Raw genomic sequence first — 20,373 nt, 5'->3', positions numbered from 1 at the left:
ATTACCATAACAAGCCAGCGAGTCCAACAAGCGAGTTACCGATACTGTATAAACAAGTTCACCAAGCTCCGGATCGCTGAATCCAATGAACTCATCATCACACGGCGTTGCTAGCCGGGAGCGCCCTGCCGTGGCTAACCCTAACCCACGGTAACGTTAACGCCTTGGTTCATGACAGTCAGTTATGAATTACATGTTAAAATACTTTAGTTGGCGGCATTCATTTGTCCCAGACCTTCCGCCTCGAACAGAAATGGACACTAACTGAAACAAAAACACGTTTCTGTAGTTTTACAATTATAGTTTTATATGCAGAAAATTATTTCAAATGCACGCAAATCCACAACATTCATTCATTCATTTTCTACCGCTTTTTCTTCACGAGGGTCGCAGGGTTTGCTGGAGCCTATCCCAGCTGTCTTCAGGCGAGAGGCGGGGTACACCCTGGACTGGTGGCCAGCTAATCACAGGGCACATATAGACAAACAACCATTCACACTCACATTCATACCTATGGACAATTTGGAGTGGCTAATTAACCTAGCATGTTTTTGGAATGTGGGAGGAAACCGGAGTACCCGGAGAAAACCCACGCATGCACGGGGAGAACATGCAAACTCCACACAGAGATGGCCGAGAGTGGAATTGAACCCTGGTCTCCTAGCTGTGAGGTCTGCGCGCTAACCACTCGACCGCCAAATCCACAACAACGACAAACAAAAGGGATAAATTAGCAATTACGGTTACTTTTGCCTTCATCGAAGACATGATTCTTGACATGACTGTTCCCAAAGACCCAATGCGGCAGAGAGACATCACACAGACGCCACCTTCCTGTTTTGCTATGAGTTGTTTCTTGAGTTCCATAGTTAGTCTCTCACCTCAGTAACCCAAAATAGAGCCAAAGGAACATGCAAGTACCAGCATTTTGATAAAGACAATGAGAAACACTATCTGAAGTACCAATGTATATATTTTTTATATATAGGTTACATCTGAATATAAGTTGCAGGACCAGCCAAATTATGGAAACTGTGTTTTTGACTTACCACAATTAGTAGCAAAGTAATATAGTACACGGCAATAATATATAAACAGACTGTAGAATTATTCACATAATACAAAATAAGCACCAGGCCTGGGGAACATTTGTTAAATAACAAATGAACCACATGATAATACACCTATTTGGCACAGCGCACACAGAGCTTTAAAACTCATAATTAACACCTGAATAAAAAACAATTAGCCAAGGGGAAATCCTTAAAGCTAGAATGAGCTAAGTATTTCATAAAATCTGCCATGCTTTGTACAGCGAGCTTTGTAAATGTGGAGTTTCAGGGAACATATAGAACCACTTTTAACTTAGCGGGTTAAGAATTTGAACATAGTTTGGGGATTAAGATTATGACCAAAAAAAGAAATCTATCAAATTATGTCAACACACAGATTGAGACGCGATGGCATCAGAGGAATGGCCCCGAGTCATCATAATGGCCCCCCCTGTCTGTTTGTTATCCTCCATGAACCAGGAAGTAGCCTGCAAACTAACAGATGGTCAAACAAACCCAAATACACTCCACAATTGTTTTTTTTTTTTTTTTAAATCTTGGCAGAGGTCTGCGCTCTATTGAGGGATGTTGTACTTCCTTGTGGTCGGCAGGATCAGAAGAGTGATACGTTCTTTCTAAGGCCAGAAAAAAGTTGCTAGATTTGTCACTCGTTGCTTTGTTGCGTTAGTAAGTCAAGATTTATTATTCTCTTTGAGGTGCGCTACGAAGCAGAGTTACCGACAAGCTACAGAAACAGTGTAAAACGTAGCGCCAAATGCATCAGTTTTTCATGGCACCCCGACACGAATAAGGGACTGAATGGGAAAAACCGCATTAGCTGGTCTACAGCTACCAACAACTGCCGAAACACTTAACGCCAAACCTGAAGTATGACGCTACATTTGATACATGGGTCATGGGTCGGTCGTGGGGATGTCTCGATCAGAGCTTCAGGATCGGAATCAGTGGCCGATACGTTGTATTGTTGTAATACATATATCGTTGTAAGATCGGATGATATCGGTTTCTGCCACAAGATCGGGACGATCCGGTTGCCATATCGCGTTCGTAACAAAGGGCTCCACAGCAACACGCTGGGTACGGTAATGAGCCTCAAAGCTGGTTGCCACCCGTATTGAAGAAGAAAACGCAACACCACCATGCGGACATGACGGCGATGTACCATGGAGAAGGGAACTTTCACTTTGGGCATTGGATATTGGGTTCCGTATGTACAGCGGTCACTGTGCCTGGACTACTGGAACCGCTGGTTAATACAACATTCATTCATTCATTTTATAACGCTTTTTCCTCACAAGGGTCGTGGGGGTGCTGGAGCCTATCCCAGCTGTCTTCGGGCGAGAGGCGGGGTACACCCCGGACTGGTCGCCAGCCAATCACAGGGCACATATAGACAAACAACCATTCACACTCACATTCATAGCTATGGACAATTTGGAGTCGTTAATACAACAACAACCGTCAATAAATTAGTACAGTAAACCTCGGATATATCGGATTCAATTGTTCCCACTGGTTTTGTCCGATATAAGCGAAATCCGTTATATATGCGTATACCGGAAAATGTCCGTTTTACGCATATATCGGATTTATATCCGGTATATGCGTAAATGGGATTTTATCCGTTATAAAAAGGCACTTCCTTGACTATGTTTCCAATGTACCTGGACGCGCAGGCAACGCTGCAAACGCTGCAAATGACGTCGTATAGCGGCCTGTCACGATTCGGCGAATGGGAGCGCCACGATGCGGCCATCCGATATATGCGAGGGAAATTTCATGGAAATGCATTGGAACGGGACTGGAGATTTTGTCCGAAATAGGCGAAATCCGTTATAAAAAATCCGATATATGCAATGAATTTTTATTGGAAATGCATTACAGAAAAATCGGTTCTTTTTTATCTGTCCGTTGTGAGCGAATTTCCGATATATCCGAGTCCGATATATCCGAGGTTTACTGTATTACGATATAAAAAAAAAACACAAATTAATTTATAACCATGTTAAATGATTCGTTCTACCCTAAAAGTATTTTGCAAGGCTATTTTTTCACATTTGATCTTTTATTGAATAATGGACCTGATTCACAGGAGTTTGTTACGTTTGTATAATAAAAAATACATTTCTGCAATACTTTTTGATGCTTTTCAAATCTGTTTTCATAACTATATTCAGTTCTACAAATTCATGTTCGGGACATCCTGAGTTGGTAGGAAGGAACCAAAATGTATGTTAGCATGTGGGATTCCACTAAAGTGGAAAAATATTGCAGTATTTTTTACAATGAGTACAGTTTTCATTCATTCATTCATTCATTCATTTTCTACCGCTTTTTCCTCACGAGGGTCGCGGGGGGTGCTGGAGCCTATCCCAGCTGTATAGGCGTAAGGCAGGGTACACCCTGGACTGGTCGCCAAACAATCACAGGGCACATATAGACAAACAACCATTCACACTCACATTCATACCTATGGACAATTTGGAGTGGCTAATTAACCTAGCATGTTTTTGGAATGTGGGAGGAAACCGGAGTACCCGGAGAAAACCCACGCATGCACGGGGAGAACATGCAAACTCCACACAGAGATGGCAGAGGGAGGAATTGAACCCTGGTCTCCTAGCTGTGAGGTCTGTGCCGCCGAGTACAGTTTTCTTCTAACAAAAACGTTACAAGGCCCATTTGCGTCAATGAATCAGTGACTATTTTTTTTAGAAGGCTTGTATTGTCAAGTGATTGTTTTATTCTATTAATAACTAAGAGTTATATTTTGCTGTTGGGATGAAACACTGCAAGAAAAATAGCCACCATCAACTTTGATTGCAAGCGCTAGTGTCTTTTGGGCTCGCAGAGAACCCCGTCTGAGGCTTCGGTCTTGCCAGTAAACGGAGAGACGGACAGTGTGCCCGGTGTTATCAATGAAGCAAGCCTCTTGGCTCTCCAAAAAGTCTGGCTTTGGAACGCATCCATGGCAGGGCATTAGGCCTGGAGGTTTGTGTCGTTTGTAATTTATAACACTAGGGGAAATGGGCAAGAGGACAATATGGAGAGAAGAGGGAGAGAGGGAATGTGGAAGGAGGGGGATGGGACTTGCTGGACTAGCGAGGGGCTGTGTGCTGCACTGGATGGGTTTTCGGCCCCGTCTTCAAGACTTACACTGATTTTCTGTTCAAAGTTAGACACTCGTTTAGATAATAGAGGCATGGGAAGCTAAGACTTAATTTAAAAAATGCTTAATGTTTTAGCAGCAGGTGCTAGAGGATACACAAGGTTTAATACAATTTTAGAACCAATGGTTAAGCCAAGTACAGTACTAGGCAAAAGTCGCCTTCATCTTTTGTTAGTTTTTTTGACATAAAAAAACTCCAAAACAGCGTACTTTAATCAAGCCCAAATGATGTTACTGCACCGTGCAAGCCATTACAGTGTCTGGTCAACAAAGATCTCCTTTAGGAAGGAGACAGAGGTGGCTGGTTTTGCTAGACACATTGGAGTCTTAGGTTTTTATTGTTATTTTTATTACACTAATCCCTGAAGAAAAATTTTAATTTACACTCTGCTGTATATTGTAGCTGCACACCAACACACAGAACCAGACCACACACATGCAGGTAGGCAAGGACTTGAACTAAACGGTTGAAGGGGTTTGGGTGCAATGCTAAAAATCACAAGAAAGCAAACTAGCATCTTTCCAACATATTTCTGCTTCAGCGGGATTCCAACTCCGACCTTCCAGTTCCACAGTACAAGTCCTTCCGGATGAGCTACTATTGCCCCCCACTTCACCAAACATGCATATGTTTGAGCAGAAACCCACGCAAGCTCCAGGAGAACATGAAAAACCAGAACCACTACACTGCAACCGTGGAATTTTCCCTCCATCCATTATTTCTTCTATTTTGCTTGTTCTCGCAAGAGTCGCAGGGGTATGCTGGAGCCTATCCCAGCTGTCTTCTACACCCTGGACTGGTGGCCAGCCAATCACAGGGCACATATAGACAAACAACCATTCACACTCACATTCATACCTATGGACAATTTGGAGTCGCTAATTAACCTAGCATGTTTTTGGAATGTGGGAGGAAACCGGAGTACCCGGAGAAAACCCATGCATGCCCAAGCGGAGAATCAAAGCCAGGTCTTCCCCATCTCCTGATTGTGTGGCCAATATGCTAACCACTCGGTCACCATGCAGCCCTGGAATTTTTCCCATTGTGGGTCCATGTTTCCCATACATTCCACAAATACATTTGGACTGCACACATGCAGTATAGACTTACAGCTGTTTGGGCTCACTCAGAAGCACATACACTGTCTGTCTAACACTGCTTGTGGACACCAGGCATGCTAGAGAATAAGAAGATGTAGCAGGTGGGCTCTGTGTTAACAACTTAGCGAACTCTCAGACAATCTTTTTTTTAAAAAAAAAGCAACTACAGCAACTAATCTAACAAATAAATCTCGTAGGTGTGACAAGGTTTTTTTGAGATTAAAACGTGACTGAATTTCTCGTTTCGAGAAAAGCCGCATCGCAGGAGCGGGCAGCCAGAAGACAATTATAGTGAACTATGGCTTGGCTTCTATGAATTATGATACAGTAATATGGAAGTGGCAGTGGGCAAGGCATTACAGAAAGTGCACATTAAGTGCTTTATGTAGACCTTCCAATCCAACCGATCCAATCTTGGTGTTCATAGCGTCAGTGAATGTCGTGTGGCTGCTTTGAGTTGAACAGCTGTTAGTTGTTGATGTCCAAGCAGACGCTGTAATAATTCTACATTTGATCAACTTTACTGAAAGATTTGTCAGATCAACACAGGTAGGCGTTTTGACTTGTTTGCACTTGTCTGTGTGGCACAGGGGCCATTTGTGGGGCCAATATCTTTTACATAAGTCTTTTTTTTTTTACACAAGTCAATTTACATCCATAAATATTTCTGTCTTTGGGCGAGAGGCTGGGTACACCCTGGACTGGTTGCCAGCCAATCACAGAGCCCATATAGACAAAGAACCATTCGCCAATTAACCTAGCATGCATGTTTTGGGAACATGGGAGAAAGCTGAAAAACCCGGAAAAGACCTGCACATGCTGAGGGTGGAATCAAACTTTGGGTCTCCAAGCTGTGTGTGTGTGTGTGGCCTGCGTAGTAACCACTCGGCCGCCATGCAACCAATATAGCAGACATAATAAGCTATAATACAACATATTAACTTGTTGGTATTATTGTGGAACTTGTGGAAATATATGGCTGCCACAATAATCAATCAAAAAGAATCAATCAAAGAGAATCAATCAGTGGCACGATGAAGAAAATCAAACTTGATAATTGACGGGTTTGCTTTCCTCCTGTCTCCCTCTCTCTCTCTACCAAAAGGCCTGATGAAAAGAGAGTTCACTTATCAGAGTGCTTCTCCAATAGTGGGGCGGCCCCCCCTGGGGAGACACGGTCAACTGTCAGGCGGGGGCCATGAGAGGCAGGAAGGATTTTCAGTATTATTGCAAACCTGCCAACATGTATGATTTTTCATTCATTTTCATTCTTGAAATTTTTGTTATGTCACTTATTTCAGCTCTGAATTCAGTCTGTAAAGTTGAGGTAAATAAATACATTTGATCAGTTTCTCAATCCTATTTCAAAACAAGGGGGTCAAAAACAATTGACAGAAAATAACTGGGAACCCTTGACTTACAAGAATACGACAGAGGCGGAATCAGTGCTACCAACTTAGCGGACTCTACGACTGTAGAGTCGTAGTCAGATCCATCGAGATTGTCTTTTTCAAAAAAAATGACGAGCGACCAATCGAATAATTTTTTTTTTTGTTCTTGAATACTTTTTAATAATGAAGACTCTACCATAAAATTACGTATCACACTACCCGACGAGCAGCCGGCACTGCTATGACCACCATTATTATCTTAGCAAAAGCAAAAATGTTGATATAGCTCTAAAAATAATAATAATAGCAATACAATTGTCAGATTTTTTCCTGCTCATGAGAACTGATATTAAAAATATGCTGTATAACACATATGTGGTCATCCCACGACATTGTCATGTCACACATATTGGTATCGGCTGATATCATTATCGAAAATTGAGAATTGGACAATATCGGCAATATCGGTTTTCGGCAAAAAAGCCAATATCGGACATCCCTAATCATTATGCATCCAGGATTCCAGGATTTTTTTTGAAGCTGTGGCGATAGGCTGCACCTTCTGGTGAGTTTGGATATTAAATCCTACAGATTGGCAGTCAAATTCACTCATTCATTCAGCAGAGCAGGGAAATCCCTTTTATATTTAGGATCATGGAAGATCAGCAGTGACAGTTTCCACATGACCCCACCCCTTCATGAAGCACCTTCGCATATTTATATATATATTTGTTTATATTTCATTCTGCGATGAACAAGAATAATGATGACACTTACATTAAAAACTGAATGAGGAAAAATGGCAAAGCAAGAATCCACAAATGTACCACTTCCACAAGGAATGAGAGGATAACCATTTTTCAGTATGTCGTGTCGGACTCCGCATCGATGGCTGCTGCTATGCAGTGCAAGTTAAGGTAATATTATTGTAGGTATTATTATGTCATAATTTCATTTCCAGGACATCATAGCTACGTAATACAGGATTCATACAAGGTGATAGAGGAGGATAACAGCATGACATGACAATCTTTCCAAATGTTTTCCGGGATGTGTCACCCGTTGTGTGCACTCACAGCGACCATAACCAAGACCAAGACCAAGACCGCAAATCTTTTTCAGTTCATAAAATCACATTTTTCTTCTTTTTTTGTTATATTTTTAATTTTGATGAATGCAAAGAAACATGTCTTTTGTTAGGCCAACAGCTTGTTATGAAGAACATTTGCAGTGTGTCCAAATTTTTTTGAAAGTTTCTTCATGACAGAAGCACTAATAAATATGACTATTTACCCAATGCCTCATGAACTATACAAAGAGCCTACTGGCTTGGTGGTTTTGCGTACATGGGATGAGATGGGTGTAGAGCGGGGTGATATATGTTGAGAACAGTCATAATGCCCGATCAGACTGGCTTGGGGAATGCACTGCGCCTTGATTCACACTCCTCCTGGTTGTACTAATCTGGTCTTAAATAGCCCATTCCATTTTGAACCAGAATCTGAAGAATGTAGGCTAATTCAATAGCCCGCCTTTTAACCCAACAAACTTGGTCGAGGAAGCCCAAAAGGTCAAAGCAGACACTCAAATGCCCCAAAGTCAAGCACACCGTTTTTTTTCTGTGCATTCTCCCACCTGTCGCAATTTGTCTTCATCTCTTAATTTGCTTTTTAAACGAGGTCTAAGAGCTGATATCTAAGCGCTGCTAAGTGAAGAATTCGACAACTACTGACCTGGTGACCGCCAACAAACGTCGACATTAAAAGAAAAAGTAAAAATGACAGCAGCAGGTATGTCATGACATTCAATCATTTATTCATTTTCTACCGCTTTTTCCTCACGAGGGTCGCGGGGGTGCTGGAGCCTATCCCAGCTGTCTTCGGGCGAGAGGCGGGGTACACCCTGGACTGGTGGCCAGCCAATCCCAGGGCACATATAGACAAACAACCATTCACACTCACATTCATACCTATGGACAATTTGGAGTGGCTAATTAACCTAGCATGTTTTTGGAATGTGGGAGGAAACCGGAGTACCCGGAGAAAACCCACGCACACAGAGTTGGCCGTGGGTAGAATTGAACTAGCTGTGAGGTCTGCGCACTAACCACTCGACCGCCGTACCGCCTGTCATGACAATGAATATATCAATTAATGACAAAATAAATAAAAACAAACTTGATAATTTTGCCGTCCTCTATATATTGACATATATTGACATGTGCACGTGTGTTTGACTCCTCCTGTCAACTCTGTGCATGTGTCTCAACACCTAAACACTTTGGTACTATTGCAGAATGAACCCTCCAGTCAATAATTCAGTCGCTTTGTCCCAGTGGGGAGAGGCGGGGCACTTGCCAGTGCACATACAGAGCGCTGCAGGTGAGCATCGTGAAAGGGGTACCAGCAACAGTGCAGTTACTTGGAGAGTCATGACCCACGGACTGCAGCGATTTGAAGCCATAGACTCTTTGTCTGGCTGGGAGGAGGCGGGGCGCGGTCACAGGTCTGAAGAATTGTGTGTGAGTTTATCTCACACGATCTGCTGTCAATAATGTAACTTGATTGGCCTGCTAGTGAAACCGCCTGCACCGTGCAGACCACGTGTGTCAAACTTGTGGCCCGAGGGCTAGATGTGGCCCACTACATAGTTTTATTTGGCCCGCCTGGGAATAATGTGTGTCGATAATGCACTTGTTTCATTCTAAATTGATTTGCTCTTGAATGTCCGCTAAGTCACCTTGACATTCTCACATCATATACTGAATACTGACAGTTACAAGTGGCCCTCTGAGGGCAGCCATAAATGTGATGATGTGTCCATTAACAAAAACGAGTTTGACACCTTTGGTGTAAACTGTGAAAGTCCCCTTTTAATATATAATAAAATAATATATAATAATATATAATAATATATAATAATATATAATAATATATAATAATATATAATAATATATAATAATATATAATGGGCGGCACGGCGGTCGAGTGGTGAGTGCGCAGACCTCACAGCTAGGAGACCAGGGTTCAATTCCACCCACAGCCATCTCTGTGTGATATGAATGTGATTGTGAATGGTTGTTTGTCTATATGTGCCCTGTGATTGGCTGGCCACCAACCAGTCCAGGGTGTACCCTGCCTCTTGCCCAAAAACAGCTGGGATAGGCTCCGGCACCCCCCGCGACCCTCGTGAGGAAAAAGCGGTAGAAAATGAATGAATGAATAATATATAATATACTGTACATATAATAATAATGGAATGAGTAGAAGAGATACTGTACACATGGCTAAGCTTGACATCAACATTTTCAATCAATAATTAATTGATTATGTAATTGATTAATTAATTAATTGATTAATTGATTGATATATATATATGCCAGTACCCGACTGGCAAACAGGTTGTAGGTGACGGCCTACTAGATAAAGAGTGATTCAAAAGACCCTAAGAGAAAAGCCAAAAGGAGAGACCGCACCTCGCCCCCACATGAGACACAAGGGTCTCACCCTGCATCCCGAAAACCCACACAGGATTTCCCCCAACCTGGTCTTTGACAGCCAAATCTGGTTCTTTGGACATGGAATGTCACTTCTCCGTAAGGGAAGGAGTCATTCTGACTACACATAGTCGGATTCACCTCAGCCCAGTTTGGGTTCTGGAACCAAAACCCTCAGGGCCTTGTTCTATTCTGGAAATTGCTGCAGGGGAGAGACGGCGAGCTGGTGTGGGCTTATTAATATCCCACTCGGCGAGGTGCCTAGTGCTGGAGCCATCTCCTGCGCGCCACTTGTGTTTAAAGCGAGGATGGAGGCCTGCTAACCTCAAGTGAGGACATAGTCAGGAGGCGGATGGAACACATTGAGGGCCTTCTCAGTCCCACTGACATGCAGTACCTTCCACTGTGGAAGCCTCGTCTGAGGACGTGGACAAATGTGTAAAAATGTGTGCACACCTCGCCTGCAGTGATGTGGTCGCTGGCTTGGTGAAGATAGCTATGCTAGAAGACAAAGCTGTCAATCTACCAGTCAACCAACATACATTTCCAAATTAGCCTTAACATGTAAAAGTGCACGAAACACGCTATGACATAGCCTTGCATGTAAGGAACATCACGTTTGATTTACAAAAAACATACCTGTCCTCTATGGAAGTGATTGATTATTCACTATTAAAAAAATAACTAGGAGCTGAAAGGAACACTATAGCATAATGAATTCATAATAGCATAATGAATTCATAAATGCAGAAATTTCAGCACTATTAACTTAATAAAAAATAATAATAATAATAAAAAAAAAGAAAATAAAAAAATAAAAAAATAAAATAAAAAATAAAAATAAAAAAAATTAAAAAATTAATTAAAAATAATAAATAATAAATAATAAATAATAAATAATAAATAATAAATAATAAATAATAAATAATAAATAATAAATAATAAATAATAAATAATAAATAATAAATAATAAATTAATTCAGAATCAATTATATCATAATCTGGTTTTAATTAAATGATAATAAATAAATTAATTCATGATTAATTATATCATAATCAGTTTTTTTATGATAATAAATTAATGAATTCACAATAAATTACATTATATTACATTACATTATACTAATCATATGATTGTGTTTTTTTCCAAAATGTCATAATTCTCCTCTTGTTGTAACAAAATACATTATAAGGTAAAAGATTGTTTGCTGTGTATGATGTATGATTTTAGCTGTTTGAAAATATACCAGAGCCATGAATTTGAATATTTACAATTTTAGTAATACAGACTTTGTGTGTTCAATATTACCAGCATTGCGTATTGTCAGTTCTTACACTATGGTTAGTAAATATATCTTCAAATATATCTCAAATTCAAAATTTATAATTCCAATAACCGAGAGCGGGTGAGCAATAAACAAAACAACGTGCAGACATAAATGACATGATGTCATGTCAACACGGTCAATAAGATGAAGATATTTCATATATACTACCAATCAAGCTCAGCTTTATTCTGATAATATTAATATAAAGAAAACTTTATTAACATAACTTTACAACTTTATTTCAAATTTGAAGACGAAAGTCAAAATCTCAGCTGTCGGATTGGTAGTGAGTTCCAGCGTTTGGGGGCGGAGCGCCACCCCCGTGGTGCCGAGTCGAACAGAGGGCACGGTGAGGTGAACGGAGAAGGATCTGAGGGAGCAAGCTGGAGTTGCGACGTAATGTGGAGGAGGTCCGTCAAATAAGGAGGGCTGAGGTTGCATGAAGCCTTGAAGGCATGGAGAAGTACTGTATACTGTATTCTCTGTTTGTTTATGTATTACATTCTCTGATTATATTGGGTAATACAAATGTAAAGGCGTGTTATTCCATGTCAAGGGGCTCGAATTAATGCAATTTACTCATCCGGATGCAGAAATGCATGGAAAATTATAAATGTGTGACAATGTAGCGGCAGAAATGTCATGTTGTTGCATGTAAATAAGATCCATCAATCCATTTTCTATACTGCTTATCCTCACTACAGTGAGGCGGGGTACAACCTGGACTGGTCGCCATGCAGCCAATCACAGGGGACATATAGGCAAACGACCATTCACACTCATATTCACACCTATATGGACTATTTGGAGTCGTCAATAATTGCTAGAGTATATAGAAAATGTTATTAATCTGACCTGCAGGTGATACACTGGCTTCCGTTTTGCTTTAGCTTTAGCTTTTTATAGCCTTTTTGCAAAGAGTCAATATGACCAAGGCTCAGCAACGGATGCAAAAACAAAACCAGACGCTACGCAAAGTAATGTGACTGACATTCACATCATAATAATATTTTTTGTACATTTATTTAATTTAATGCAATTAAAAAAATGGCTGTGTCGGTACTATGACGGAAGGTTTCATGACGTCAACAGTTCAATAAGAGGTCCACCACGAATGGACTCCGGGGCTTTGGGGTTCCAAATTGCGGTGCCGGTGATTTCAAAGGAATGTCCCGCATCAGGAAAGATTAGTTTTACCAACACGATGCCCGTGGAACATGACCAGCACAGTTATTACATAATAAGCACCAAAGGTGATCAGGCAAACACTCACACTTCCTGTAACACGCCCGGCAAACAATTCAAGAAGTGTTAGAATCCGTGCACACGGTTCCTGTTAGTATTTGAGCGTGGTCAACAGGGGAAAGTGTGTTGAATCTCAACTAAGCATAGATTGGCCTATATTACAGCAATCAGGGATCTAGATCAAGACGTGCCGGGGCTCATGTTGTTGGCTCTGACTCCCAAACAGTGCAGTGAGGGCTATGCAACACCGCCTGCTCTTAAACAGGGAAGGGAAGGAACTGGATTTGGAGGAAATCAGAAAGTGCATACCTCTACTACGACACCAAAAATCCAGCCTCAGTCCGTCAGCCAGTTATTCATGCATCCATTCATTTTTTGCACCGCTCACTGGGAGCCTAACCCAAGCTGACATTGTGTGAAAGACACTACATCAGGGGTCTCAAACTCAATTTATCTGGGGGCCACCGGAGCTAGGTTCTGGGTGAAGCCCAGAAAAAAAAAAAACGCATTTATTAAAAACTGGAAAAAAAAACCAATAAAAAAAAAACTATCTTCAATGCTTTTGCTTCTGCTATACCCTACACTTTTTCATTACTTTGGTTACGGTTTTTCACACCAAAATATCTGATAAAACATTCCAAATATCTTAATTTTTATTTTTCTATACACAAAATAAGATTTAAAAAAAATAAATCAACAAATTAAGAATAAAGACAATAAATCAGGGGTCTTAAACTCAATTTACCTGGGGGCCACTGGAGCTAGGGTCTGGGCAAGGCGAGGCCGCATCAGGTTTTCCAAAAAAAAACAAAAATACGCATTTATTAAAAACAAAAAAATACAAACTTTTTCAGTGCTTTGGTTCCGATTTTCTACAATAAAAGCTCTGATAAAAACATTCCACTGTTCGGCACAAAATAAGATGAAAAATAAATAAATCAAGAATAAAGAAAATCAATCAAGTAATAAATAAATATAATTATAATAATAAAACGGCAAATAATAAAAACTTAAGAAACCACATATAGTTGGTGGGTCGACAAATGATTTTTTTCAGATTAAAATGAACAAAGCATTATTAGAGCCCTGTAGACATGACAAAACACGACTATAGTCACATTTATACTCTTTTTATTTACAACATATTGCGCAACTGCGGGGTCTCGAGACACATGCTAACTCGCAAACTAGAGAGCTAGCGACCTAAACGGTAGCCTTCAAGTTATTTCCTTTGAACTTAAATCGCCAAAAACTTACCACTTCCACACGGATAGGGAGGATAACTATTAACAGTTATTTAACCTTTAACATGAACATGAATCAAACGTAATAATTTTTTCTGGGTACATGATACCATACAGCATCCGTATCAAAATTGCGCGGGCCGCGCTAACATTAAACTTTCATATCAAGGCGGGGGCCTCAAACTGGTGTCCTGCGGGCCACATTTGGCCCGCGGGCCGCGTGTTTGAGACCCCCTGCATTAGATGGACCGTTACTTTGCACACTTACAGTACATGGAGTCATGCGTGTTATAAGGCGCATGCATGCAGGACCACTGCTGCGCAAAATGACACCTGTCTATAAATTCACGTTCTGGCTGCTAACGATAGATAACGTCACACAAACAAGTTTTGTCAATAATCACGGCCATTAAGGCAAATTTGATGATGATGTCATCTCAGAGAATGTGTCTCTCACCAGGGGCCACCATTGTCTGCCGCCCATAATCAAGTTCGACACGTGTCCTGCCTTGCCCAGGGGCAGATGAGCGCTGTGCATACGCTGATGTGAGCTCTTCAAACATCCATCCTCACCAGCCGCTGCATGTGAAGGAAGCAAAAACCACTTCCAGGGATTTAATACATGCTGCAGGGGGGGGGGGGTGATAAATTCCTTTTTTCTGACTTTCCTCCTTGATTAGTTCCCAAATTGCACCAAGTGACCCTCTCATTAAAGGGTAAAACTGTTGCTGGGCGAGTAACCCCTGGATGCCAGTAATTGTGGAAGTCGCAGGAAGAAAGAGCGATTAGTGAAAGGGTCAAAAATTTCCAGAAGGGTGTCAGTCTCAATTTGTTAACTCTAAGTCTCAGTGACCCCCCCCCCCCAACTCAGACAGCGGTACAGAGTTGCGACTAAACTAAGACCTTTTTCAACGCTCCACTGTCCTTTTACAGTCTTTTCTTTAAAGGGGACCTACTACTGTATTGACTTGGGGTCTCCTATAGAGCAGATACATACAATAACCCGCAGAGAAAATGTTTTAGAGTTTCCAGAATCTGCACCTATTCCAGCTCTATTTCCTTTGATTTGTGCTTCCTTGCCAAAAAGGTCTGTTTTAATTTATTCCACCCACAGCCCTCCTCTGGGCATGCCCACTCCGCTGTGATTGGCCACACGCCCAAAGTGCTTCCTAACTATGAACCACGTAAGGAAGTCTGCCCCTCTGTGACATCACAAAGGGGCAGATTAACCACGCCCTATGAAACCGAGCATTTTGAGCCGTCCCAAACTTCATTCGTTCATTTTCTACCGCTTTTCCTCACGAGGGTCGCGGGGGGTGCTGGAGCCTATCCCAGCTGTCTTCGGGCGAGAGGCGGGGTACACCCTGGACTGGTGGCCAGCCAATCACAGGGCACATATAGACAAACAACCATTCACACTCACATTCATACCTATGGACAATTTGGAGTCGCTAATTAACCTAGCATGTTTTTGGAATGTGGGAGGAAACCGGAGTACCCGGAGAAAACCCATGCACACAGAGATGGCCGAGGGTGGAATTGAACCCTGGTCTCCTAGCTGTGAGGTCTGCGTGCTAACCACTCGACCGCCATGCCACCGCTTGTCATGACAATGAATATATCAATTAATGACAAAATAAATAAAAACAAACTTGATAATTTTGCCGTCCTCTATATATTGACATATATTGACATCCGGAAACCTCCTCTTTGGTCTTCCTCTACGCCTCCTACCTGGACATAAACGCTGGACATGTCCCAACCATCTCAGTCTGGCCGATAACTGACTTTATCTCCAAGGCCTCTAACATGTAATGTTACTCTGATGTACTCCTTCCTGATCCTATCCATCCTGGTCACTCCCAATGAGAACCTCAGCATCCTCATCTCTGCTACCTCCGGTTCTGCTTCCTGTCTTTTCCTCAGTGGCACTAGTGTCTCTAGACCAAACAACATGGCTGATCTCACCACAGTTCTGTATACTATACTGTATACTATACTGTATACTATACTGTATACTATACTGTATACTATACTGTATACTATAGTCAGCTCAGCTCAAACACAAAACAACACCTAACATTGCAAGGTTTTTCCCTTTGTGAGAAGAATTGAGACGTGAAAGGCCACAAATTAATTAACAATGACTTACAATACAAGGCACTTTGAACTCAGCATTGCTGTGAACAGAGACAGATTGGCGGGAAACTTTGACCCCCCCGCAGACCCCTCCCTTCAACAGTTGCTGATGACCTCCTCAAGAAGCGAGAGCAATTGCTAGGAGGTCATATATATATTTCAAGAAAAAAAACTGTATCTCAGCTTTTATTTTTGTTTATTTTTCCAAAGTTACAACTTATTTTTATTGTCTTTTATTATGACTCTTTAAAAATGACTTTTTCTAATACTAATAAAATTACATTATTTTACTTCATGTTACAAATGTATTGTCTTAAAAAATATTCCTCCTAATATTTTGACTTTATTCTCATAAAATTACAGCCATTTTTTTCTTTTTGTAAATTTTCCTCTTGTAATTATGACTTTATTCCCATAATATCTTGACTTTATTCCCATAGCATTAGAACCTTTTTGCCACCTTTATTACAAATCATATTAAAATTATTTTTCTTTAATATTTCAGCTTTATGCTAAAATGTTTTTTGCCTTCATAATTTTATGTTATACTGGTAAAATTGTCTCGCCCTGTGTGACAATATGTTCCCTTTTCAGTTTAGTTGTCTCCTTGGATGCTCTTATTTTTGTATTCACTTCCTGTCTTGCCTTGTTTGTGCGGTTCCTATCTCCTACACCTGTTTCTAATTTCACTTCCGTTTATTTAGTTCAGGTGTGGGCTCCTTCTGTTGTTGGTTCGTTATCATTTGTTTCATTTGGCCAGTTGCAAGCAAATTATCAATAAAAGAAAACACTGCATGTTGGTCCTACTCTCTGCATCGTGGGGTCGCAACACAAAGCTGACGTTCCACACCGTGACAAAAATGACAACTGTTCTCATTAGAGTACAACTTTTTTCACTTAATATTTTTTTTTGTGAAATTACTTTTATTTTTCCCGTTTTTTTTTCTTGTCAAATTATGTTTTTAAACTGTGCATGGGCCGCAAATGGCCCCAAGGCCACATTTTGCCCAAAACTACAACCACAATAATAAACACATTATTAAATCACTTCTTCTCCGACGGTGACGATAAAACAGAGAATTATTATCGTTGTTAAAACAGAAGTGGAACCGCGGTTAGCGTCGTTAATCTGTTCCGGAAGGGTCGACTAAAACCAAAACGTACTCTAACCGAATCAAGATCTTCAATAAGAAATCCAAAAGACTGTTTTACGATTCTAACTTTATACGCAGAAACCGATCAAAACCGCATATGAATAACAAATGAACGTCAATTTTACCTTCATTAAAGAATTGATTGCTGACAAAGACGGGCAATGAGGCAGCGATATAAACATGGACACCACCTTTATTATTATTATTATTTCTTGAATTTATGAGTGGGTTTTTTTAATGTCTCTTTATCAAAGTGCTGGCACTTTTGTGTTGTTTTGCATCCGTGATCAAGAAAAGAAGCAGAAACAAAGTTAGTTGACAAAGAAATTAGGCGAATTTTGTGTACGCTAACCGAGGTCCCACTGTGTGTCACACTGGATCAAATCCTCACACACAGCCAGTAATAACTGTTAGATGTGACTATTGGGATGAGGGAGGGGGGCTGGTGGTGGGGGGGTGATAAAGTGTGAGCGAGGTAAACATCTTTCTCAAACATCATGCGCATACACACAAACACAAGACGGGGGGCTGGAGGGTGTTAGGGGCTGTTATTCATTATCCACACGACTGCATTCCAGGGCCGGACAAAAGAGGTTATCACCACCATCACTCAGAGGCGAGTAACAGAGAGGGGATTTAAGCAGGTTCTCAAACAAGATGCCCCCACCTGATAACCTCAAATCTCGCCGTTACGCCATTCCGACATGTCCTGATGCGTTCACAAACGGGAGAGAGAAACAGTTGGAATGAGATGAAAAAAAAAATTTTTGCGAGTATTAAAACTGAGTGGAAGTAGATGTAGAAGTATATAAGAACCCCGTCCCGTCCCCGTTCTCTCCACCCACTCCCCGCCAGGAAGTGAGTGCTGAAGCTGTGGCAAGTGCACCTCATTAACGATGGAGCCACTTCACTGCTCTGAAGGTCAAAAAAGAGCAAATAACCCCCCCCCCCCCTCCCCTTTCCCATCAACGACACCGCAACTACACATGTAAGGGTCACTTCCTCCGACATCCGAGGAAGAAAAAGGTCAATTTGTGATGACCTTTGTCGCTGGAGAGGGATTATGTTGGACATGTGGCGCGCTTGATTTGCAAGTTTAATGCGTGACGATACTTGCGTCGATAAAAACATCAGCACTTACCTTTTTTAAACTCTTCCAACATGGCGTCCAGCTTGGTGTCGTTGAAGACAAAGTGCAACGGGTGGCTGTAAAATTTGGTGATGGTCTTAAGCGGCGTGCAATCATCCGGGTCCACAAAAGCCAGGTCCTTGACAAAGAGAAGGTCCACAATGTTGGATCTCTCGCCCTCAAAGACCGGTATGCGCGTGTATCCGCTCTCCATGATTTCAGACATGGTGTTGAAGTCCAGCGTGGCATCCCCCGGGATCATGAAGCAATCCCGAAGAGGCGTCATCACCACCTCCACGGTCTTAGTCCTCAGCTCCAGCGCGCCCTGGATGATGTTGAGCTCCTCCTTGACAAGATCGTTGTAAGGATCTGTGACGCGCAGCATCTCCAGAAGTTTCTCCCGGTTGTACACGGTGCCAATCTCCTGCCCGAGAAGGTAGTCCAGAAGCTTGCTCACCGGGTAGGAAGCCGGGAAGGTGAGGAGCATGAAAAACTTTGTCAAGAAAATGGTGTTGGCACCCACAGCCAGGCCGTGTCTGGAGCAGATAGCCTGGGGCACAATTTCCCCGAAGATGACTATTCCGATGGTGGACATGACCACGGCGATCAAGCCTGAACCGGCGATATCATCCAGAAGAATGGTGAGCGTGGTGTTCACCAGCACGTTCCCCAGCAGAAGCGAGCAAAGTAAGTAATTCCCTTGGCTCCTGACCGGTTCGATCTTCTTGGCGTAGTTCTTCTCCCTTTCCGTGCCGCAATTCTGGACAATCTGCAGCTCCATGGGGTCCAGAGCCATGAGCCCCAGGTTCAAGCCGCTGAACATCCCGGACAGACACAGCAGCATGGAGATGAAGATGACCTGGAGCCAGAAAGGCAGCAGGAACTTCTTCTCCTCCACTACTATCACTCTGGTGTCATCACCGTCGTGGTAGATCCAGGTGTTCTCCGTCCAAGGGTCGTGCATTCCGGCCGCGGCAGGTGTGGAAGTGGCGATGCAAAGGTAATAGGATTTGCTCCTCTCCGTCTTCCGTAGAGGTTTCACTTCGATCTCGACTATCCCGGACGTCTTTCTGTTCACGATAATGTTTGGTAAAATGATGATATCCGAAGTCCTGATACCGCACGGATGCAAGCCGGACGAGTCCTCCCGGCTGTGGTTATCCCCCGAGGAGGAGGCGTCGAGGCTCCCCACCGCGCGGCTCCTCTCGTGCTCCGTGAAGGCGATTTTGGACCAGGTCTCGTTGTTGATGTTCTGCCCGTAGACTCTTAATTTCACCCGAGAGCGCTCACTCACCCGCAGGAAGCCCTTATCCATGAAGGAAATGTCGTCCGTGTCCTCCAATCGGAGCCCGGTTATAACGGTGTCCTCGGACCCTTCCTTGCCACTTGTGGGGGTGACAAAACAGCCAGTGACAGTCAAGAAAATTAACGTCAACGCACGGACCCGGTTCACTGACGCCATTTTTGCAGCGGAGGGTGCTGGGGATAACGGTGCTGTCATAGTGACAACCGTCGGCAAGCAACCCGCTGAATGAAAAATACTTTTAAAAATCAGAGCCAGTCGGAGTCCGCCTTCATCTCCGCCGAGGGTTGCCGTGACTTGCGCATCAGGACCCCTTGGTTCCCACTACGTGGACTACGCTGCTGCTTCTGGAGCGCAGGCTTACGGGCTAACTCGTGCCTGTTTCAATTTCCTCCAGACTGATGGGGGCAATGGCCAATCAGGGGAGAGCTACATGCCCGGAGGCGGGGCCTCTGCCACCACAATGACGAAACAGATTTCAAAACAAGTGCACCTCATGTTCACATACGGACAGCAATCCTCTCGTGACTTTTTCAACACGGTACTAGCTAGAAGGCCGAATATGAACCAGGATTGGACGCATTTATGATGACGTCAATAT

At 42.4% G+C, this 20,373-nt stretch overlaps 1 protein-coding gene across 3 annotated transcripts in view; it reads right to left on the bottom strand.

Moving 5' to 3' along the window:
- Positions 1–20,199, bottom strand: part of cnnm2b (cyclin and CBS domain divalent metal cation transport mediator 2b) — a 46,576-nt gene extending 26,377 nt beyond the window's left edge. The window contains exons 1-2 of one of the 3 annotated variants that reach the window (XM_058091697.1): positions 18,482–20,199; positions 11,706–13,571 (exon numbers count right to left, since the gene is read on the bottom strand). In XM_058091697.1, coding sequence (XP_057947680.1) covers positions 13,540–13,571; positions 18,482–19,970 — 1,521 coding nt within the window. In that variant the 5' untranslated portion in view covers positions 19,971–20,199 and the 3' untranslated portion in view covers positions 11,706–13,539. Of the gene's footprint in view, positions 1–11,705; positions 13,572–17,860; positions 18,050–18,481 lie in introns of those variants that run through there. The other 2 variants (XM_058091698.1, XM_058091696.1) reach the window with 2 other exon arrangements.
- Positions 20,200–20,373: the final 174 nt, after the last annotated feature.

This window comes from Doryrhamphus excisus, chromosome 1 (assembly GCF_030265055.1).
Source record: "Doryrhamphus excisus isolate RoL2022-K1 chromosome 1, RoL_Dexc_1.0, whole genome shotgun sequence".
Lineage (NCBI taxonomy): Eukaryota > Metazoa > Chordata > Actinopteri > Syngnathiformes > Syngnathidae > Doryrhamphus > Doryrhamphus excisus.
Note: the sequence above shows the minus strand (reverse complement) of the source record. Positions and strands in the feature narration are given on the sequence as shown.